Source organism: Peromyscus maniculatus, chromosome 7 (assembly GCF_049852395.1).
Source record: "Peromyscus maniculatus bairdii isolate BWxNUB_F1_BW_parent chromosome 7, HU_Pman_BW_mat_3.1, whole genome shotgun sequence".
Classification (NCBI taxonomy): Eukaryota; Metazoa; Chordata; class Mammalia; order Rodentia; family Cricetidae; genus Peromyscus; species Peromyscus maniculatus.
Genome location: NC_134858.1, coordinates 11,783,962 through 11,807,180, shown reverse-complemented (window position 1 = coordinate 11,807,180; position 23,219 = coordinate 11,783,962). Strand labels below are relative to the sequence as shown.

Here is a 23,219-nt window from a genome sequence, read left to right as displayed (position 1 = left end):
AGTCGATGGGGGAGAGGAGGGATGCTGTGAGCAAGGGATATTGAGACCATGACTGGAAAAAGTACAGAGACAATTAGCCAAACTACCGGAAACACGTGAACTGTGGACCAATAGCTGACAAGACCCCATGGTACTGGACTGGGCCCTCTGGATAAGCAAGACAGTGGGATGGGGACCTGTCCCTAGTGCATAAGCCGGCTTTTTGGAACCAATACCTATAGTGGGACACTTGACGCAGCCTTGGTGCAGGAAGGAGTCGCTTGGACCTGCCTCACCTGAATGTACCAGGCTCTGCTGACTCCCTATGGGAGACCTTGCCTTGGAGGAGGTGAGAACGGGGTGTGGGGGTGGGGAGGTGGGTTGGGGGGAAGACAGGAGGAGGGAGGACAGGGGAATCTGTGGTTGGTATGTAAAATGAATAGAAAATCTCTTAATAAAAACAAAATTTATTTAGAAAAAAATAAAATAAAACATGCATCTGACTCCAGGCAATGTGTGACAGGTCTATATGTGTTCAGTACTAACTGGAAACTTCGTCCAGAGCCTTTGACTTTTTTTAATCTTTAAATTATTATCTTATGTACATTGGTATGTTGGCTGTTCCACATGCATGCCTGGTGCGCACGGAGCCAGACAAGGGCATCAGATCCCCGGAACTGGAGTTACAGACAGTTGTAGCTGGGACGCAAACCTGAGTCTTCAGGAAGAGCAGCCAGTGCTCTTCGCCTCCGAGCCATCTCTCTGGCCCCAGCGTTTGTCTTCTTGACAGGAGTGTGCTCACACAAAAAACTAGGACCTTAATTTCATAACTATTTATTTTCATTCATTTTTAAAACAAATTTTCACAGTCTCTGAAACAACTTATTATTTAACATTACATTGGTCATTCTCTATAATTTATTATTTTCTTTTAAAAAAAAAAAAAAACAGACAAAACTTCAGACCCTAGAATTTTAAAACGGAGTGGCTTCAGAGGTGCCCGGGAAAGGCCCTTTCCAAATAGGGCAGTGGAGAAAATGACTCCACGGAGATTCTCCCAGGACAGTGTGAGCTGCAGAGGGTTTGCCCGTGGAAGCCTCCCTGGGATCCACTCCATTTCTCTCTGTTCATCAGGCTTAGCCCCCTGACTCCCAGCCGGGGTGTAGAGCAGCACAAGCTTCCGCAGCGGAGAGCCAGGGTTTGGGAGCCATGTGTCCTTGAGTCCTCTGCCCCAGTGGAACGCGTGGAAAATGCCCTGGCCCAGTACCTTCTTCCTCAGCCCGCTGCTAGGAAAGGGGGCACGGGTGTGGGCACCCGTACACAGGAAGTGGCAAGGGTGAGTGCTTCCGCTGAGTCAGGTGCACACCAACTGCTCCCTTTGCTGCTGTCTGAGCCCCCTCTAGCCTGCCGCAAGGTCCTGTCTGAACCGTCCGCAGCCCTCTTCCTCTAGCTCCGGATTTGGTCTTTAAGGAAAGGCTTCTAAATGGCCTCCCAGGTAACTCCCATTGTTCGGGACTATCCTCCATCTTCAGGGATTCTGCAGGGCCTGTGGACTACCTACTTTTCCTCATAGAAGGAGGGGGCAGGAAGGATCCTGGAACCCTCACCTGCATATCTAGCCACCCCTCCCAACCGCTTGTATGCAGCTCTGGCCTAATGCGTGTGGTCTTGCCGGGAGAACCTAGAGCATATATAAGTAGGAAAGAAAAGGTCTTCATCGAAGCAATCCTGAGGAAGTCATCATTGCCTCTGGGTGCAGACTTATTATTTTAAGGTCACCTCTGCCCATATCCACTCATCCAGTGCTCTGTAAGAAACCTACTACATTCATTGGTTCCTGGGTGAACTTTGGTGGCATTGCACCTTGGTTGTTGGGACTTGAGGAGGAGAGGCAGCTGATGTTTATGTTTCCCCAAGGAAAGGGATTTTTAGCAACAATCCTTTAGCTGCCATATGGGAAGTAGAAAAGATATGGACAGGCATTGAGGACCTGAACGGAAGGAGAATAAAAGGAATGTTCTAGCATGCTTATCTGCAGCCAAGGGCCTGCACATAATTACTGACCTCAGCTTCCATCATAGTTGGAATGGTAGCTTTGATCTGCAGCTGTGGATACTGAAGCAAGAAGGGCGTGATGCCTGCTGCTAGAGCTTGGCAAATGGAAGCTGGGAAGGAGGCCCTTTCAAGTAAATATTGTGACAGCAACCTGAGAATGTGAAAGCCAAGGCCAACTCAGACCCAACCCCCAAGCTCAGCTGGAGCCCTGATAACCCAGGTCATTCATGGGAAAAAAATTTTAGATTTATTTTTTTAATTTTATTTCATGTGTATATATGAGTACACCATGTGCATGCAATGCCCATGGAGACCAGATAAGGGCATCAGATTCCCCGGAACTGGAGTTACAGAAGGTTATGAGCTACCATGTGGGTGCTCAGAACTGAATCTGGGCCCTCAGCAAGAACAGCCAGTGCTGTTAGCCAGCTCTTAGCTGCTGAACCTTCTCTCTAGCTCCATCCCAGGGCATTTTAACCTTTGCTACTCAATACAGCACTTTCCCATATAGCTTTCCAGATTCTTCAAGGATTCTCATGCTTTTCTCCATCACTCCAAGAGATCCTGGCTAAGGCTGGCTTCCCCTCATGCCCTATGAGGTAGGTGAAGGCCACACACTCTTCAGTCCTGGATCTGACTGGAGACGAGAGTTGGTGATGACTAGGATGTAGCTGAATGAAGCCTGACATTATGGATTTTCCTGTTATACCACCCATCCAGCTGCCCTGGTCAACATAAGCCGTGTTTTCCTCACACTAAACCCAAGTTTAGGCCACCTGATTAATTTTGTATGAGGGAGGATGAGAACACGACCTTCTGTTTCCTCAGCGCTCCGCTTCTCTTGCTGAGGTGCAGCGCACTCCACCTCATCAGACTGTCTCAGGGCCTCAGGCTTGCTCACGCTGTCTCCACAGCAGTGTTTATGGAACGGAAGACAGGGAGATGGAGGGTGCAGCAGTTTGCAGACCAGACAGGAGCACAAAGGCACAGAGAGCATGTCCTAGTGCTGGCCGCACATCAGCCCCTCTGTAGACACTCTGGCCCTGGAGACAGGGACTCCTCCATCAGGCCAGCCTAGGATCATAGCCAGTGCTGTAAGCAGCTACTGATGCCTGCCTGGTTAAGGATCAGCATGGCCCTGAAGCTGCAACCAAGGAAAGCTCCTGGCAGAAAGCCTCAGTTGAACTGTTCCTTGAACTACACACAAGTCCTAGAGCTGTCTGTCTGTAGTGAACTGCCACCTCAGCTGTCCCGTCAGGAAAGGGGTGCAGGCCAGGATGGCGAGACGCTGCAGCAGTGATCGGCTCACTTTGTTCTTCGACTGGAAAACACTGTTTTTCTTGAGGTAGCAGTGTAGTTGGGCACGGTCTTGGCTAACACTCGACGTCTTTCATTTCAAGCTCCTCAGTGGTGCTTTCTGCAAGCAAACGACAAGTCAAAGGGTTGGGAGACGGCTCAGTTGCTAAAATGCACAACCATAAGGACCTGAGTCCAGAGCCCCAGAACCCAGGGACAAGCCTGGGCACACATCTGGAACCCCAGTGCTGGGGGCATGGGTGGAGACAGCAGATTCGGTGATCTCCAGGTCAGAGAGAACCTGCCTCAAAAATAAGGGGTGGAGTGTGCATGAGGAAGAGACCTTATATTGACCTATGAGACACACACACACACACACACACACACACACACACACACACACACACACAGAGTCAAGAGGTTGAAAACGTACCACACAGTGGTTTCTTACAGTGAATGAAGTAACAAGTACCACCTGTGGCTTCAGAAGCATGAAGGGATTATCACAAGGCCCAGCGCATTACCTTGGAGCTTGTGTCTCCTCTTCCTTTGGAATTTGTAGGCACACCGATTGCAGACCCACATGAGGCTGATGAGCACCGCAGCCACAGCGGCGAGCAGAGCGAAGAAGACAGCGACAAAGTGGAGGTCTTCATAGCGGATCTCTGCGGAGGGACAGGGGGAAGGCAAAGTCTCTCAGTACCTCAAAGTTGCCTGCCTGTGCCTGCAGCTCAGGGAGTCCTGGGGCTCTTACCAGACACATGCAGTACGATTGTGCCAAACTGCCTGCTCCCCGGGTGCTCTGTGACAGTGATGACGTAGTAGCCAGAATCCCTCACGCCTACACTGAAAAGCTGGATGGAGCCGTTGTCGAAGGTGCAGACTCTGTCTCTGTGGCTTTGGGAGACATTGGCTGGGGTCCCGGGTTTCCACTCCACAATCTTCTGCACGCCCCAGTTTGAGGTGTACTTCCACTCAATAGTGGGCACCCCGTGGCAGGAGTAGTCCACGGACAGCAGGATGTCTTCTTGGACAGTGGCATTGATGGCTGACCGTGGGATGTGCAGAGACACACCCTGACCTGTAGGGTACACATACAAACCCATACTCAATCAACGGATCAGCTTCTTGATGAACATTTACTGAGCATGCCAGCTGAGAAGACAGAGGCCCCTCCAGCTCTGCTCTGTGTTCAGCAAGGGGTGGAATACTAGAAACCCATAAACAGAGCAACCTGCTGTGAGATAATGGCCAGTGCGCTGAAGACAGTAAGCCAGGCTAACAGTGAGCAGTAGACGGGGATACACAAAGGCTTGGGAAGACCTCCCTGAGAGAAGGGCCTTTGAGCTCAGACTCAGTGGACAAGCAAAAGGAGGAAACCCCTGTGAGGGAGACATGGGGCAGACGTCCTTGGCAGAAGTGAAGAGAGGTCTGATGCCTGTGTCCTGAGGGTGAGCAGGGTATGTTTGAGGGTGGCCAGATCATTGGAAGGCAAGAAGCACTGGACAGAGCTTAGGATGCAAAGCTAGAGAACTGGACAGGAGTCCAGACCATGCTCAGAGGACATGGGAACGGCAGGGTGCCTTAGGCCCAACGATGATGCTAATATCTGCCATGGAGACCAGCCTGGGGCTGGAGGGTAAGAATGGGAACAAGAGAGGCCACCAGGTGGTTATTGCAAGAGAGAGACCCGAAATTAGAAAGGTCAGGGTGGGGCTGGAAAGATGGCTCAGTGGTTAAGGACTCTCCCAAAGAACCTGGGTTCAAATCCCAGAACCCACATGCACATGGCACATGGCAGCTAACAACTGTCTGTAGCTCCAAGATCTGACATTCTCACAGACTTCCTGCAGGCAAAATACCAATGCACATAAAATAAAAGTAAATAAATTAACACAAATAAAGGACAGTGTGATTTAAGACATGCACTTGGAAGTACTTGGGACTAAAGCATGATCAAATGGATGTGGGTGTGGGATTGGGTAAGGCAGAGGCACCAAGCAGGGATTTCTGCAGTGTGTAAGGGAACAGCAGTGCTACGTTGAGTACAGATGTGTTTCCCAAGTACTAAATAGGTACTATGTTGACCAATGCACACCAGACACCAGGCCCATGCTATTGAAGCCTCCCATAATTCATTGGCAGTTAATCAGTGGTTAAGCCTCAGGCTCATCATGATTAGAAAGCCTGACCAGGGTCAGTCTGCAGGGCTGAGGTTTACACATGGGCAGCTGACTTCAAAGCTCAAGCATTTACATCTAGATTCAACTAGAAGGCCCGTGACTGGCAGTGGAGGGGACAGATGTGACAGGTGCCTCCATACACAGGAAGTCTAGAGATGGGAGAGTGGTGTGCTGCCTAGTTTTGGGTCAACTTGACATAGCTAGAGTCATTTGGGAAGAGTGAACCTCAACTGAAAAAATTCCCGCACCAGACTGGGCTGTGGAGCAAGCCAGTAGTGCATTTTCTTGATTGATGATCAATGTGGGAAGACCCAGCACACTGTGGGTGGTGTCACTTCTGGAATGGTGGTTCTGGAGTGTAGAAGAAAACAGGCTGAGCCAGCCATGAGCAAGGAAGCTGGAAAACAGTGCTCCTCCATGGCCTCTGGTTCAGTTCCTGCCTCCAGGTTCCTGCCCCGAGTTCTTGCCCTGAGTTCCTTCAAAGGTGGACTGTGATGTGGAAGTGTAGTGTGGTGGTAATCTAATTATACTGAAATGTGATTTTGATTGTATGTTAATAAATAAAGTTGCCCGGGGGTCAGAGCTATTAGAGCCATAGCAAGAGTGTGGCGGTGGTGGCACACGCCTTTAATCCCAGAAAGCCAGCCTTTAATCCCAGGGAGTGGTGGTAGAAAGCAAAAAGATATATAAGGCGTGAGGACCAGAAACTAGAAGCATTTGGCTGGTTAAGCTTTCAGGCTTTGGAGCAACACAGTTCAGCTGAGAGCTATTGGGATGAGGACACAGAAGCTTCCAGTCTGAGGAAACAGGACCAGCTGAGGAACTGGTGAGGTGAGATAGCTGTGGCTTGTTCTGTCTCTCTAAATAGACGAACAGACAGGAAATAGAGGGCTCATTCGGGAAGCTGGGACACCGCAGGCGGAAGGGTGAGATTTTGGCTCTGAGCTCTGACCTCTCGGCTTTCTCTTTTGCATTATTTCTGTGTTTCTTATTTAATAAAACGGTTGGTTACATCAATAGTGTAGGTGAAATGCACCCTTTCCTCCCTGGGTTGCTTATGGCTGTGGTGGTTTTACCACAGCAATAGAAACCCTAACTAAGACACTTAGTTTCCACCTTCATGTCCTGGTTAGCTTTCTCATCCTCTGGTGCCCTGGATCCCTGCTGTTTGCTCTAAGCAACCCCACATGTAATGTTTCCAGGCCCTTTCTGTTGTCCTATGCTGCTGATAACAGTTTCCCTCTTGCACCCATTTCCGAAGGCCTGGCTGGGTAACTAAACAATGCAATGGATTTCATGCTAAAATATGGGTAGTAGGGCCATTGAGATGGCTCAGTGGGTTAAGGAACTAGTCACCATGCCCGAGGGCCTGAGTTCAGCCTCTGAGACCCACATGGTGGGAGAAAACTGACTCCTTCAAGTTGAGCTCCACACAGTCCCCATGGAATGTGTGTGCATGTGTGCGTACCTTTTCCATACAAAATAAATAAATTCTTTGTGGATCTCCGTGGGCCTCCCTAGCTCTCTGCTTCCTCCCCTTCTCACCTTCTCATGTGGTCTTCATTTACCATGGTCTCCTATTCCTTGTTCTCCCTCTCTTTTCTTGATCCAGCTAGGATCTCCCACTCTTTCCCTCGACTGTCGCCCTTCATTGTTCCCACTCATGACCAGGCTATTCATATAGATCTTGTCCATTTCTCCGTGTCTTTTTTGGGGTCCCGTTTTCCAGGTAGCCTCACTGGTGATGTGAGTAGCAGTCTAGTCATCCTTGTTCCACATCTAGCATCTTCCTATGAGTGAGTACATACCATATTTGTCTTTCTGAGTCTGGGTTACCTCACTCAGGATGATTTTTTCTAGATCCATCCATTTGCCTGCAAACCGTGTGATATCGTTGTTTTTCTCTGCTGAGTAGTATTCCATTGTGTATATGTGCCACAATTTATTTATCCATTCTTCAGTTGAAGGGCATCTAGGTTGTTTCCAGGTTTTGGCTATTACAAACAATGCTGATATGAACATAGCTGAGCAAGTGCTCTTGTGGTATGATTGAGCATTTCTTGGGTATATGCCCAGGAGTGGTATAGCTGGATCTTGGGGGAGATTGATTCCCAATTTTCTAAGAAAGCGCCATATTGATTTCCAAAGATACCCCCTCAAAAGTCTGCTGGCAATGGTCGCGAGACGGCAGGAACTGACCTACTCTGGTGATGGAATGGCCAGACACCCAAATAGTGGTGCCATAAACCCCATCCAAGGACTGAGGAATCTGAAGGCAGACATCCACGGCTGGGCCCCTGGTGGAGCACTGGGAGTCTAATTAGTGAGTAGGAAGAGGATTTATATGAGCGAGAATTGTTGAAGCCAAGGTTGGATAAAGCACCGGGATAAATAACCAAATGAATGGAAGCACAGGATCTATGAACCAAAGGCTGAGGGGCCCCCAACTGGATCAGGCCACCTGAACGGGTGAGACAGTCAGTTGGCTTGATCTGTTTGGGAGGCAGCTGTGCATTGGTGCCAGGTCCTGGGCTCGTTGCATGAGTTTGCTGTTTGAATCCTGGGACTTATGCAGGGACACTTGGCTCGGTCTGGGAGGGGGGAATGGACCTGCCTGGACTGAGTCTACCAGGTCAACCCCGGTCCTCGGGGGAGACCTTGATCTGGAGGAGGTGGGAATGGGGGGTGGGCTGGGGGGAGGGGTGGGCGAGAGGGGGAGAACAGGGGATTCTGTGGCTATTATGTTGAACTGAATGGTGTTATAAAATAATAATAATAATAATAATAAAACCAAAAAAAAAAAAAAATAAAAATAAATAAATTCAGTAAAAATCTAAAAATAATGACTTTCTAGAGTGATTCTGCCAAGAAACAGGAGTGCATTTACTTTCTCCCTCTAATTATGATACAAGAAATAAATATTTGATTTGTCTCCACTTCCTGTCACTGCGTTCCTAAAACCCTGGACACAGCATGACTGCTGGCTGGTGACCCCTAGGTAGTTTTGGGATTGGACTGGCCACCAGGAAAGACAAGGAGTGATTGGAATGTTGGAACTCTAAGTCCCTCTCCCAGCCTTCAGGGAGGGGAAGGGGGCTGTTCTTCCAGTGGTCTGCACACAGTCACTCATGGAAAACTCCGAAGAACAGTGCTCTGAGAGTTCTGGAGAGTCACACACACAGATGCCCGCAGGGAAGCTCACCCAGAAACAGTAAAAAGCCACATTTAGGCAGCTGACTTCAAAGCTCAAACATTTACATCTAGGCTCAACTAGAAAACCAGTGGCTGGCAGTGGAGGGGACAGAATGTGACAGGTGCCTCCCACACACAGGCGCCAGAGAAGCCCTCCCTCCCACACCCCTTTCCTGAGTCTGTCTTCCTCTAGTGTCCATCTGCAGCGCATGTACAATCCTCATGAATGAGCAAATGTAAGAACAGTATTTCTGCATGTTTTATGAGCTGTTATTAGTTGAGTGCAAAGAGTGGGGCATGATCACTCATGACATGTGGTCAGGCAGTTGAAAGCATGGAGACAACCTGGGACTTTTTAAAAACAGAGTTGTTTATCTTTTTTTTTTTTTTTTTTTTTTTTTTTTTTTGGTTTTTCGAGACAGGGTTTCTCTGTGTAGTTTTGCGCCTTTCCTGGAGCTCACTTGGTAGCCCAGGTTGGCCTCGAACTCACAGAGATCCGCCTGGCTCTGCCTCCCGAGTGCTGGGATTAAAGGCATGCGCCACCACCGCCCAGCTTCTTTTTGTGTGTATATATTGCGTGCATATATGTATATGCACCACTACATATATGTCTGGTCCCTACAGAGGCTATAAAAGGGTGTCAGCTCCCTTGGAACTGGAGTTACAGATGTGAGCTGCTATGCACTTGCTGACGACTGAACCCCTGTTCTCTGCAAAAGCAGCAAGTGCTCTTAGCAAATGCACCATCTCTACAGCCCCACCCTGGGGCTTTTGATTGGCATCTGAAGAGCTGGGCATCTTTGGGGACTGAACCATAAGGAAGTAAGTTACAGACACCCTGAGACCTCAGAGCAGTTGGTCTCAGACGTATGCACACCATCATCCACCCCTGAGAATTAGCTTTGGAATAACACCATTTTCTTAGTACGTGTTGATTTATTTATGGGTGTCATTGTGTGAGTATGTGCAATGTGTGCCATGTACGGAGGTCTGAGGACAACGTATGGGAGTCAGATCTCTCCTCCCACCACGTGGGTCCCGAGGATGAACAGATTGTCGGTGTCGGTGACAAGCCGTCTCTCCAGCCCTGCGAATGACACTGTTTGCTAATGTACAGCGTGTCTTCAGACTTCCTTCACTGTTCACAGAATGACCCGTTGTGTTCTTACACTGAATCTGCTCACCGCGTTTGGTCTCAGGCCATGTTAGTCCTGTTTAATCCCCCAAAGCTTCTACACCTTAGAGATGGTGTGGGACTTTTCATGACAATGTTTTAAAACATCTTACTCTACATGTTTGGAAACAAGATAAAAGCACCGTAAAAGTGAGGTTTTCATGTAGCATCAGTCCAGAAAACAAATACCAGAAGTTTGTCCCACGGCTGGGGGGCTACGTTGGCTAGATCACCTGGGTTGTGGTTGGCACGTCACCCCTTTTCTCTAGAGACCACGACCACCTTGCTAGGCAACACTGGTGCATTTGGAGGTTTGGATGTCTGCAGATGTGCCTCCCCTCTGTGGGCTGTTTCATAGGTGGTTACTGTCTTAAACGCATGTTTTTTTTTTTTTTTTTGTTTTTTTTTTTTTTTTGAGACAGGGTTTTTCTGTGTAACAGCCCTGGCTGTCCTGGAACTTACTCTGTAGACCAGGCTGGCCTCAACTCAGAGATCTGCCTACCTCTGCCTCCCAAGCACTGGGATTAAAAGTGTGCACCACCATGCCTGGTGACTTTTTTTAAATTTTAATTTAATTTTTTAATTCTATCATTCTTGTAAATTTATTGGCTGGTATTATTCTGTTAAAAATAATAATAACAAAAGCCATTTCTCAAGAAAGACTTGTCTCAAACAAGATAGGAAGGTCTGACCTCGTGCATGCCTCCCAACGCCAGTACAAAAAAAAAAGCTATTTTTCAGGATTAGCACAGTGGCCTATAATCCCAGAATTTGGGGAACTGAGGCAAAGCATGGGAAATTTCAGGCCAGCCTGGGCTCCATCATGTCCCAGGCCAATCAGAGCTACATAGTAAGACCCTGTCTGAAATTAACGAGGGATGGGGATATTCTTGGTGTTCCTGTAGATTTGTGGAGTATTTTCAAATTTACTCTATCATACTGATATCATGTAACATGTCCTAGGAGGTAGCTACATTTGGCCAGTGGGAGCTTCTTTAGGCCTGTTTAAATGTTCTTTGAAATGTCCTTGCTGATCTTTCAGCACTTTCTTGGACTGATGACATTTTAACAAGGACCTTCATGTCTCAAAGCCCAAGAATGAGAAACAAAGATGATTCTGGTGAGGGGATCTCTGAGGGTCAGCAGTGAGGTGATCTCTGAGGTCAGTGGTGAGATCTCTGAAATGTAGTGTTAAGGATCATCTAGAGCCGGTGGTCTTGAATCTGGTGTGCCACACTTGTGGTGGCCACATGGTCACCTTTGGAACAGAAGCCTGGACTGGTGCTATGCACAGGTGCGTCTCAGCCTCTCTAGGTGTAGACTTCCTGGCCACCACTACCTCCGGATGAGAATTTAAAGAGCTCAGCTTCCAGCCTCTGCCAGGACTCCCCCTCAAAGACAGTCTGCTCAAGGCTGCCTTTTCTAGTCTCAAGGCTCCTTCAGGAAGCCGCCCTTGAGCCCAGCCTGGAATAGTAATGCGAATCACAGGAGTTGTCCATAGTTGGAGAGAGTCAGCTACCTAAGGGCCATGCCTGGGACTGCTGACCATTCCCAGGACCACTCTGACCCTGGCCAGTGTGGGACAGTTAGTTGTCCTTTAACAAAGAACATGGGCCAGAGTGTAAGGCTCCTGGAATAAATAAGAAAACAGGTCAAATTCCAGGTCAGATCTGGAGGGTCAGACTCCTGCGTGTCTTCATTTTGTGCCTCCTGTAACCAGCACAATATGGGGCACATGGTCAATCAATGTCTGTTGAGCCAGTGAATACTCAAGTGACAGTGAGAAGTGTCAGAGTTTTCTCCCAGGAAAGCTGCTGCTTTGTGGCTTGGAAGATTAGGCTCATCTAACAGCCAGTGTATGTGTGTGTGGTGGTGCAGGAGAGGGGTGGCGGGTGGGGGGACAGGGCTTGGAATTAAGGATTTACTTTTTCTTTTTTACTTATTGTGTATGTGTGTGCCTGTGTATGTGTGCCTGTGTGCGTGCGTGCGTGCGTGTGTGCGTGCGTGCGTGTGTTTGTGTGTGTAGGTCAGAGGATGACTTCTGGAAGTTGATTCTGGAGATCAAACTCAGGTCCTCTAGTTCACACAAGTGCCTTTACCTACTGAGTTGTCTCTTCAGCCCAGAATCTACGCTTTTTGTGTTTGGTGTACTTTATAAGCTATGTATGTATGTATATATGTATGTATGTGTATATATGTATGTATGTATATATGTGTATATATATGTATGTGTGTATGTGTATATGCATGTATGTGTTCATCTATCTATGTATCTACCATCTATCTATGTGTCTACCTACTTATTTATGTATCTATCTACCTAGTATCTATGCATATATGTATGTATCTATAATCTATCACTGATTATTATTTTTACTTATTATTCATTTATCAACTATTATTATTTATCATCTATCTATTATAATCATTTATATATCATGTCTTTATAACCTATAAGTCATCTACCTACTATCATTAATCTATCTATAACCTATCATTCATCTATCCATCATCCATATATCTATCAATTTATCATCTATTGTCTGTCCATCTATTTATCATCTGTCTATCATCTATTTGTTTATCTATCTCTCTATCCTCTATTATCTATTTTTAATATATCAATCACCTCTCAATTTATTTATCATCTATCATCTATCACCCATCACCTATCAATCTATCTATCCCTCTATTATCTATCAATCAATCAATCTATCTCTATCTATTCACTTGCTGTGTGAGTTGGGGGTCCTGTTATGTGGTCCTGGCTGTCCTGGGATTTGCTTTATACACCTGGCCTTGAACTTGCACTGACCGCTCTTTCCTTAAGTGCTGGGATTACAGGATTGAACAACCACACCACCCTTTTACATTGAATCACTTTTAATTATTTATTTTAGGTTTCTTGTTTGGTTTTTTTTTTTTTTTTTTTGAGGCAAATTTTCATGTAGTACAGGCTGGCCTTGAACTCTTGATCCTCCTGCCTGGGATTTATGGTTGAGTGCTACTACACCCAGCTTTTTCTTTTCTTTTCCACTTAATCTTAGCCAAAAGGCTGAGAAACATGATTGTTTTTCCACGTTTCAAATGGGAATCAATAATACACCCACAGATCCATTCACTGGTACAGGTGGGGTTTTATTGCAGCTTAGCCTGGTCTGTGACTATCTTATCCATCATCTCTTTATCTTTGTTTCCTGTGCCTCTGACCTCAGACGTGAGAGGGGATTACTGTAAGATTTGAGAGTAATCGACAAATTACTGCTGACAAATTTGCCTTCCCGCCCCTGTGCCGCTCTGTGTTTGTTAGGGTTACTGATGACAGGCCAGTGTGCAGGGAGACCACCAACCCCTTTAGTAGCCCCCAGCCCAGGGCCTGGCACCTGACTGGAGCTCAAGTGTACTCTGAAGATGAGTAAATGACTGGATGCAGGTCCTGCTTGTCAAACTGTCATCAGTTTGGGAGGCCAGTGGGAGAGGATGTGCTGAGCTGGCAAGGGACCCCTTTCTCATCTCCAGGCCTGCCAACAGGCAAGTGTCTAGGAGGAGAAATGACAGGTTTAAGCAGCAACTAAATACTCATGTCCTGGCCAGATTCTGCCACTCTTGATCCAGGCAAAGTTAGAATTTGGAAGACACCTTTGTGTGAAGGCAACCAAATACTAGCTGGACGTTTTAGCTGCCAAGAATCATGTTAATGGCTCACACAGTTTATGATCATCGGTGTCTGGTTACACAGAAACCGAAGTTCAGCTCACCCTTCAGGAGTCCCCTCCATCTTGCTGATTCATGACCTTGAGAAGTAACCCCAATTCAGGCCAAATTCAAACACTATGGGCAGAGATAGGCTTAGGTGAAGGTTGCCAGGTTACCCCCTTCACCAAAATTCAGAATTTGTACCCCCCACCATAAAAAACACTCTAAAAGAGCAAACCTTGGGTGGTGGTGGTGCACACTTTTAATCCCAGCACTCGGGAGGCAGAGGCAAGTGGATCTCTGTGAGTTCGAGGCCAGCCTGGGATACAGGGTGAGTTCCAGGACAGACTCCAAAGCTACACAGAGAAACCCTCTCTCGAAAAACTAAAAAACTAAAAAAAAAAAAAAAGCGCAAACCATCATTGCCTCTGAATGTCATCTCAGGGCTCCAGACCCATATCACAGTCCAAAAACCAAGGGTAGGAAGTTCAACGACTCTGCCATTATCAGATTTGCAAAGATAATAACTTGATAACATTTTGTTGTCATGGGTGTGTATAGAAGTTATACCCAAGCATCACTGTTGATCGTAAACCAGTGGAAGGCTGACTGGAAAGCCTGTCCTAGCTCTGGCCTCCTCTCAGGGCGCCTTTTCATTTTACCACACTTGCCACGGCCTGTATGTCCTTACATGTGTGACTACCGAACATCTCTCCCCTTTAGACTGTAGCTTAGCCTGCTTGGGGTATGTTGCACCCCAAGAATCCTGCAGAGCACCTGGCACCTGAATGGGAACTCCTGAGCAGTGGCCTTCCCTTAATGGGTTACACAGCTGGCCTGCAGGTATGGGGTGCAGAATGCAGAACCAGGCCAAACTGGTTGGAGCTCAGGCCCCATGGCTAGCTCTGGTGAGAACCTCAGGACTCCATTTACCTCCCCTGTTGTGTCTAAAATCAGCAGTGACTCCTGTGTTTAACATGTGCATGCAAGCATGCACGCCCCTGCTCCCAAGGTTCCCACAGAGCCCAGAACCTTACTTTCTTACAGATGACAGCCATACACAGAGAAAAGCCCAGGGAATCAAGGCTTTCAAAGGAGATGAGTTGGCCGAGGTGGGTTCCAAAACCAGCCTACTCTTTACTGTTGTGACTCTGGCCTAGTTACGGCTAATCCACAGACGAGGCCTTTGTTCCACATCTGTAATGATGTTTGCTGTGATGGCCATAGCCACTTCATAGGCCTGGTGTGTTAGAGGAACCAAAGTGAAGTGGCAAACGCCAAAGCCAGCCCAGGACCCCAAACCTCCAATAAGTGTAGAGTAAGTGGGAGGCACAGGTTCAGGCAGTCCTGCCTACATGTAACCCAACAGGAAGACACTGGCTGTACACTTCAGGCTGCTGCAAACATACCAGGAAGCCCCTCCCCTGTTTTGAGATAGGGACTCATTATGCTGCTCCAGTTGACCTGGAACTCACAGAGATCCTCCTGCCTCTATTGTGATTAAAGACATACACCACCTCGCCCAACAGAACCCCCACAATTTTTAAAATAAAGAAACTAGGCAAACTTATGCTCCTGACCCTGATGAGGTCACTCAGCAGTCTTGCAGAAGAGGACAGCTCTGTGTTACCTTTCTCGGAGTAACAGGAATAGGGCAGGGAGGGAAGGGATCTGCCAGCAAGCAAGGGGAGGGGGCCAGGGGGTTCCGTGCCAGCCGAGGGAGACAGGGGTTACAAACAGAGCAGAAGACCCCAGTGTAGGATCTGTCTTGACATGATTGCAACCATCTTGGTTACAATCCCATCCTGCCCATCGGCTCACACTGGCATATGTCTGAAGTACTACGGAATAAACAAAGCTATTAAGATGGTCAGCTAAGCACACGGGTCTGGGCTCTGACACTGGGTGTTTCTTAACTGACATCTCACGGTTTCATAGTTTGCTTTTCTTCTTTTTTGAGAAAGCCCATACATGTTCAGTTTGCCTTTGGCCTCTTTTGTCTCCTCCCACCCCTGCTTTTCTGAGGCAGAGTCTCATGCAGCCCGGGTTGTCCTTGAAATCCCTATATAGCAAAGTTGACCTTGAACTCCATATCCCCCTGCCTCGACCTCTCCACTTCAGGGATTAGAGTCATATACCGCCATGACCACTTTATACTGTGTTGGAGGTTGAACCCAGGCACTCTACCAGCTCCACATCACTAGCCTGTCTTTGTCTAGCATGTAAAGCCCTATATCCCATCAGGTTCACAGGTCCCATTCTGTCATCGAAACCTACACTCCCTGAGACTCAGGAAGTCGTGTTCTGTGCTGCAGTCTTGGCTCTTGGCTTGGTCTCTAGGTCCCTTCCCCATCTGGCAGCTGGTTCTTGCACACTGCATTTCGCTGTTTTGGCTGCTTGCACCCCAGTGCTGTGAGTTTTCACAAATCCCTTCACCTCTCTCACTTGTAATTAGGGATCTTTATGGGTTGGCAGTCAATGAGCCCAAGAAAACTGCCAGTGGAAAGGAAGTGGCCCACCAGGAACAATTAACTCCAGGGCCACGGGGCTCCTTTGCCTTCCATCCAGGGCCACTCTGATTCCATCCAGGACACTCACGTGGCATGGGTGTTAAGCTCATTTTCTGGTCGGTTAAAAAGTTTGAAGGTGTGGGACAGTGAGTGACCACAGACCTGGGTAGGTGGGAGTCACAGGCTGCACTGATGACCCTTTCTCAGACTTGTGTCCTACCTGGAGCTCCACCTTCTTGTCTGCCTGTTATAATGTTTAAATGTTTAAATGATCCCAGCCAGTCTTCTAATGTGATCTTTAGAGATTGTGTCTTTACAGAGGTCATCAAATGAAAACGGGGCCCTGGATGCAATTGGCCTGGTGTCTTTTTAAAAAGAAGGACTTGGACCCAGAGAGACAGCATCATGTGCAGGCAGTGAAGGCAGAGATGTGGTGGTGTGTGTACAAGCCAGGACACACCAGAGATTGCCAGCAACCGGGGCAGAAGCTGGGTGAGGCCCAGAGCAGAGTTCTTCACAGGCCGCCCGCCTGCCCGCACTTCAGCTTTGAATTCCATTCGGAGTGACTTCACTAAGTGGTCCAGCTGCGGGAATGCGGGGCCTCTGTGGCTTTTGTCTGCAGGAGTCACGGGCCTGGGGTATTTCGTTACCCAAGTGCGAATTGCCTTGGCTCTGGAAGGCCTCAACGCTGGTTCCAACTTTCTTTTCCGCCTCCATCTCCCATGATTCCGTCTCACCCCCAACTCCAATCACCCCAAACTATGAGCCACTCCCCAGTGGCCTTAACCTCGGCTCAGCTCACCTCCTCCCTGATCTCAGGGCCACTCTCTCTTTTCAAAGACTGTCTTAAGTGTCATCTGTTTTGCCTGCTAGGCCTGTTGACAGGGGCTGCTGAACTGAACTGAACTTTAACCCTGTTATATGAAGAGTTGTCCTCTGGCAGATCAGGCCACACCTGCTGCAGCTTTTTTCCAGGTACAGGTGTGAGGAGCAGACAGGAAATGCCTGTTCTGACCTTTCCCCTGCCACCTAGGAATCAAAAGCAACCCACCCACATGCACATACTGTGGGTTACTCATCAACCATATAATGTATGGGACTGTCCCTCACTCCCCCCCCCCAAACCTGTCATTCTGATTTGTCCTATGGGAAACTGAGGCCTCCCTGGTTTTGGAGCCCCGACACTCTACCTGTGACTTTCAATAATTCCCTTAATATACCTTATACTCTGAAGGATACCTTCTCTCGATACCTTCATCTCAAGCCTCTATTGTGTGTTTAACTCACCTAATATAAAGGAGAAAAAATTCTAGCTCAAGAATATCTCTGAAGTCTCATCACAAAGGATGTCAGGGGAAGTTTGGGATTCTGCTTTCAGGCCTTGGCTTGAGCCTAGGGCAGGGGCCTTACTAACCTAAGGTTGTCTGTGCAGGAGGGCAGACAGAGCTCCGTGTTAGGCCCTCACAGTGCTTGGTGTCCAGGTCTCTATCTCCCTCCTTCTCCAGCACTAGAGTTTATTCCAACAACTTCCACCCAAGATCTATGACCTTCCCAAGCTCTATCTTCTTAACTGGCAGGGTGCTGAGCAGGAGAGGAGGTGGATGTGGACTGCCTGGGAACTGGGCTGCTGACCGGCCTGAGACTCCCTGGACTTGGGTCCCCCAGAAAAACAGCATCAAGAAAGGAACACATGGGCATTGCTGCTCAATGACAGCAGGCATTCTGAGAGAAGAGTGATTGGTAAGTGACTTTTTCCCATGATGGAGTTCATGAGTGGGGAAAATACAAACAGCCCCGTAGGGCACAGGAAAGAATGATCCCTCTTCACTGGCCAAGGACAGGAGTCTCCCCATGGTCCCTGTAGCTCCAGCTTTCTCTGCTCATCTACTTATTTAGCCACCGAGATTTCCTCTTTAAGAAGTCCTCCCTACTCCAAACCAAGCCCCAATCTCAATGCCCAGTGCTAGGCACCCACCCTCTTGGGATTAGACTTTCCCTCTAGCTCCTGATGGCCAGTCATAGTAAAAGTTCAAGAACTTCTGAGACCAGTGAGACCAAAGAAAAGTAGCCTTGTTTCCTTCCCTCAGCCCTGTAGGAGAGTCTTAGTCTGTGTGGATGAAACCACACAGTAAGCAAGACTCTGAGACAACGGCCGGTGTTTGGAGTGACAAATGAATACCTGTGGGTCAGTTCTCCCCCTAGGAACAGACTAATGGACATTGTCTAGGAGAGACATGTTCTGCCTGGCCACACTTTAGCTGGAGAAGCTCAAAGGCAGAACCACACAGACTGGTCTCTGCCCTGGGCCCTGTTGGTCTTATTGGTCTGGAATAGGGGACAGGCACCTGTTTTTCTTTTTGAAAAATTACTTAGTTGTTTTATTGTATCTTGTCTGTATGAATGTTTTGCTTTAGTGTATGTATATGTATTCTATGTGCAACTGGTGCTCATGGAGGTCAGAAGAGACCATTAGATTTCCTTAAAACTGGAGTTACAGGTGGCTATGAGCCATTATGTAGGTGCTGGGAATTGAACCTCTGCAAGGGCAGTGCCCTTAATTACTGAGCCACTCTAGTGCTGGTCCCCTAAAGGCGTTTTGTTTGTTTGTCTGTTTGTTGTTTTGCACCTGTTTTTCTGAGCAAATTCTAATGTGCTACACTGTTTTGGAACCACTGAGCGCCTGTCCTCCCTGTCCCTGCCCTGTGAATTCAGGGCTTCCAAGGCCGGAACTGCCTCTGAACCTCTGAGACTTCCCTCTGCCATCTAGGATTCTTCACAGCCTGGCTTCTCTGGGTCAGCACGGGGCAGGCCTGAGATACCCCATGGTGCTCCTCAGCAGGCACACATTCTCAACTGGCTGGACCTGTGGACAAGAAATGTCCTTTCTGATCCATTTGTCATCTCCCCTGTGTCCCGAGGGCTGACTGATGTCTAGCAGACTAGGGAATCAGTTATGAGAAAGCCACTTTGAAACTCTGAACTTGGTAATTCTCCCTCTTCCTCTTCCTGTTTCAGCTATCTATGTAAACACAGGCACACACCACAGAACCATGGGCCACAGATATAGCTACCTCATGGTGACATCAGAGATAGCTTGGTTTCTGTGAGGCCCTCTAAGATGCTCTCATTACACCCAGATCAGCTAAGAATGCAAGTCTCAGAACGCATCCCCATCTTAATGGCACAGCTATGCTCTCCACCCGCAACCCCACTTCCCAGGAGGAAAACCCAGGACCAGGGCATCTGTGGTTTTGGTGAGGGAGGGCTCCCGCCCTGGCCTTCAGGCTGTCGTTGTCTTGCTATGTCCTGATAGAGAGAAGGCAGATTCTCATCCTTCCTAAGCCAGGTAAGCCAGGCAAGCTCACTTTCCTGTTTGGAGGAACATGTCTATAGCTGTATAGCTTTGTGGGTCAGTCAAGCAGGACCTAAGACACCCATATTCTGCCTTCATTTTGCTCTGGCTCTTTCAGTTCAGATTGGCAGTGTTTCTGCTGGGGTGGCTGATTAGTGCCTAGGTTCACACACATACTTACCAAGGCTGTTCACCACACCTTGGTAAGTATGTTATGGAGACCTGAGTTTGACCCCTGACCCACAAAAGGTGAAAAGAAAAAACTGCTTTCATAAGGTTGCCGTGTGAGGGCCACACTCTTCCTGATATTCCTTTATTATCATCACTATTGATGTTTTTTTTACAGTTTTGGCAGGTTATGGCCACATCCTTAAGCTCTGACTTCTTTTTGTTTGTTTGTTTGTTTTTGATATGGTCTCACTATGTAGTCCTAGTTGGCCTAGAATTCATAATGTAGACCAGGCTAGCCTTGAACTCCAGAGTGCTGGGATCAAAGGTATGCACCATCACACCCAGCTCAATTCATTTCCCCCACCCCCTTGGATTTGCTATAAGCATCCAGGAAGAACCAAGCCCCTTCTTCAACACTTTGCTTAGAAATCTCCTCAGCTAAATAACCAACTGCATCACTCACAACTTCCGCCTTCCACAAAACACTCTAATGCAAAGACAGCTCAGTGGGGATCTTTGCTACTTCATGAATCCTCTCTCCATTGTTCAATAACTCTCCTTGTTTCTCTGTGGGACCTCACCAGGGCTTCCTTTCAACCCCAAGTGCACTCCTCCAAGCTTCTGAGCCTCCACCCAGTAACTGGTTCTACAGCATTCGGTGCTTACGACAGTAGTTCCCCGCTTCTCAGCACAGCTTCTCTAGCTTGGGCTGTTCTAAGATTCCACGGACCGGACGGGATGACTGAGGCGACAGGCATTTATTTCCTCCTCTCAGTTTTGGAGAGCGGGAAGTGCAAGATCCAGGGTACTTCATACAGTCATATTTTATTTTATCTAAAAACTATTTTTACCCTTGTTTATTTGAGTGACTATTATTGAGTGGGTTCATGTGTGCCATGGAGAGTGTGGCCCTCACAGGGCAACCTTATGAGAGCAGTTCTTTCTTTTCACCTTTTGTGGGTCAGGGGTCAAACTCAGGTCGCCAAGACTGGTTGGTGAAAAGTGCCTTTACCTGCTGAGCATCTCACTGATTTACTGAATACCCTCCTCCTGGTTTATTAAATTGCTCCCTGTGTTCCCACCAGCAGAGGAAGAGTTCGGATCTCACCACAGGGGTTCCAACTTCACACCAAGGGCCCTACCTCCAAATAACATCACAAAAGAGTTTTCAAGCAATGCATTTGGGGGATGTATATATAGTCCATAACAACAACAGCATTGTCAGTGAAAAGACTTCCAAATACAGGAATCTTGTGTGCTTGGGGGCATGTTTTTTTCTTTTTCTTTTTGTTTGGTTTATCAAGACAGGGTTTCTCTGTGTAGCTTTGTGCCTGTCCTGGATGTTGCTCTGTAGACCAGGCTGGCCTTGAACTCACAAAGACCCACTTGCCTCTGCCTCCCAAGTGCTGGGATTAAAGGCGTGCGCCACCACCGCCCGGCTTGGGAATGAAGTTTTATCCCCCCCCCCCTTTATTTTTAAACAGTGCTTGGTCGAAAGCCTAGGGCTTTGTTCATACTAGAAAAGAGCTCTGCAGTTGTACTCCACCCCAGCCCTGACTGGAGGATACAGGGAGCCAGGGAGAAGAGGACAGGCCCATATCACCAGGGTTGGCCTCCAGCACAGGCCTCCCCCAGGCGGGGACACACACCCCTCATTTGAGAAGATTAGCTCCTGGCTAGTATGGGGCAAACACTAGGGACTGATCAGAGTGGCCAGGGCTGGCCCTCCTGAAGCTTACGGCTGTGTAGGGCACAGTCACCAGGTGATGCGAACTTTCACCTGCTCTTCAGGCTTGCATGTCTGGAACGTCCTGTGTTCCCTCTGTCATGGTGGCTCCTATCCAACCGCTAGGTCCAGGTAAGAGCGCTTTCCTTTGGATAGTGAACTCTGGTTTCCCAAATCTGAGTTCTAAGTGTTCCTAGAAGGCAGCTCTTACCTCCTCCAAAGGCCACTTCAAAGAAAAAACTGTTAACTACAGTGTTCCCTGTATCTACTGTGTGTGGCCTGCCTGCTTCCTGCAGGGAGAAGCCAGGGTTTGGACATCACCGTCTGAACATCACAGACGTAGGTACCGAGAGCAAGGCCGGTGTCTGGAAAACACTGGGAGAGGTCACAGCCTAGATTCCCGACTGCTGGATTGACAGCCCGCTATGTCCTGCTCCCAGCTGCGGGAGCAGCAGACCGGTCCCAGTCCTGGAAACGGCAGTGCTGTGCTCCAGGAAAAGACCTGGAGGCTCAGTGTGAGCCCTGGCTGAATCACCACACACGAGGTAGGCTGTCACCTTGTCCAGGCAGGATGGCCTTCCTGCGCCTCAGTTCCAGCACTTGTAGGACACAGAGAAGCGGCTCTGAGGACTAAACCGTCAGGAGGCTGTAGACCTCCCAGGATCTGTGAACAAAAGGACTCAGAAAGGCCGGCTCTCCCTACTAGCCCTCACAACTCCAGTCGCCCCACTCTGGCCCTGTCTACACCTCTGTTGACTGATCTGTAAGGTGGGAACGGTAGTACTGATAGTCCTTGAACAAAAAAGTAAACTGTACTGTAATCAGTCATGTCTACAAATGATGATGGACATGTGCTACACTCCGACTCCAGGGATTCTAGCGCTGGCTCACGAGGCACTTTCTCTGGTCTCATGCTCCAGTGAACCCCAGGACCCCTTTCCTGACACCAGGCTATCTGGAAGTCGTCTTCCTGTTAAGGGAGGTCCATAGGACCCAGGAAACCCACAGAGGGTGTGTTTACTACTAGGGGCTGGTGGTAAGCGACCTCCGGGTTTGCAGTCGGCTTATTTTCCAGGAAGAAAATAGAAATTTCTGCCCAGGAGGCCAGAGCCCTGCAGCAAGCAGAGTTATCTCCGGGCCGGCTTCCTGCTCCGATAACAGCAACAGCGGCCCAGGGCACCAAGGGAGCCTTAGCTCGGCCTAGGACTCTGCAGCCGCGCCCCTCCAGCCTGGAGGCGGTGAAGTGACCCTAGCCCGCATCTCCTCGCCCTCCAGGCGCGCACCCGAGGGGTCTCCCTTTCCAGCGATGTTGTTCCCACCCGCCAAGTTGCTCCCTCCTGCGAGGTCTCCCAGTCGGGTACTCACTCTGCAGACAGCGGGCGGCGGCCACCCAGAGCGCGAGCAGCCCCAGCGGGATGCCGCGAGTCCTCCTCCCGCACCACGGCGGCCTCATGAAGGAGCAGCCGGCGGCACTGGCCCCGCATGGGCCTCGGGGAGGTAGCTGGGCCGATTGCTCGCCCTCGGCACCCCGCACTGCGCCAGCCTGGCCTCTCTAGCCTCAGCTCCGCAGCTCTGCACGTCCCAGCTCCTGCAGCTGCTTCAGCGCCAGGCAGAGGTAGATGAGCAGGTTGTACTCTGGTTGAACCAGTTCCCAGGAGAGGGGGAAGAAAGGAGGAAGGGAAGAGGGAGGGAGGAGAGAAGGAGGACTATGAATATGGAAAGATATGGGATAATAGGAAGGCACGCACTCCCAGGCACTAATGGCAAATAATGAGCAATTTCCTGAGAGTCACACCCACTGTATCAATTCAAGGTTCAGTGCAGGGAGGTGACCAGAGAGAGGGCTAGTGCTAACTGCTGCCCGGGGAGGACCCAAACCGACAAT

At 48.7% G+C, this 23,219-nt stretch overlaps 1 protein-coding gene across 1 annotated transcript; it reads right to left on the bottom strand.

Moving 5' to 3' along the window:
* Positions 1 to 797: 797 nt before the first annotated feature.
* On the bottom strand, positions 798 to 22,971 carry Vstm5 (V-set and transmembrane domain containing 5). The gene is made up of 4 exons (XM_006990528.4): positions 22,700 to 22,971; positions 4,085 to 4,411; positions 3,855 to 3,995; positions 798 to 3,451 (listed from the first exon to the last, which is right to left on the bottom strand). The coding sequence occupies exons 1-4, from the start codon at positions 22,785 to 22,787 to the stop codon at positions 3,408 to 3,410; spliced, it is 600 nt and encodes a 199-aa protein (XP_006990590.1). The 5' UTR covers positions 22,788 to 22,971; the 3' UTR covers positions 798 to 3,407.
* Positions 22,972 to 23,219: the final 248 nt, after the last annotated feature.

Excerpts from the sequence above, each read along its gene's own strand:
- Vstm5 (XM_006990528.4), bottom strand. The coding sequence starts at position 22,787 with ATGAGGCCGCCGTGGTGCGGGAGGAGGACTCGCGGCATCCCGCTGGGG. Across the intron at positions 4,412-22,699 it reads CGCCGCCCGCTGTCTGCAGA|GTCAGGGTGTGTCTCTGCAC; the intron begins GTGAGTACCCGA and ends TGTACCCTACAG. Across the intron at positions 3,996-4,084 it reads AATCGTACTGCATGTGTCTG|AGATCCGCTATGAAGACCTC; the intron begins GTAAGAGCCCCA and ends GTCCCTCCGCAG.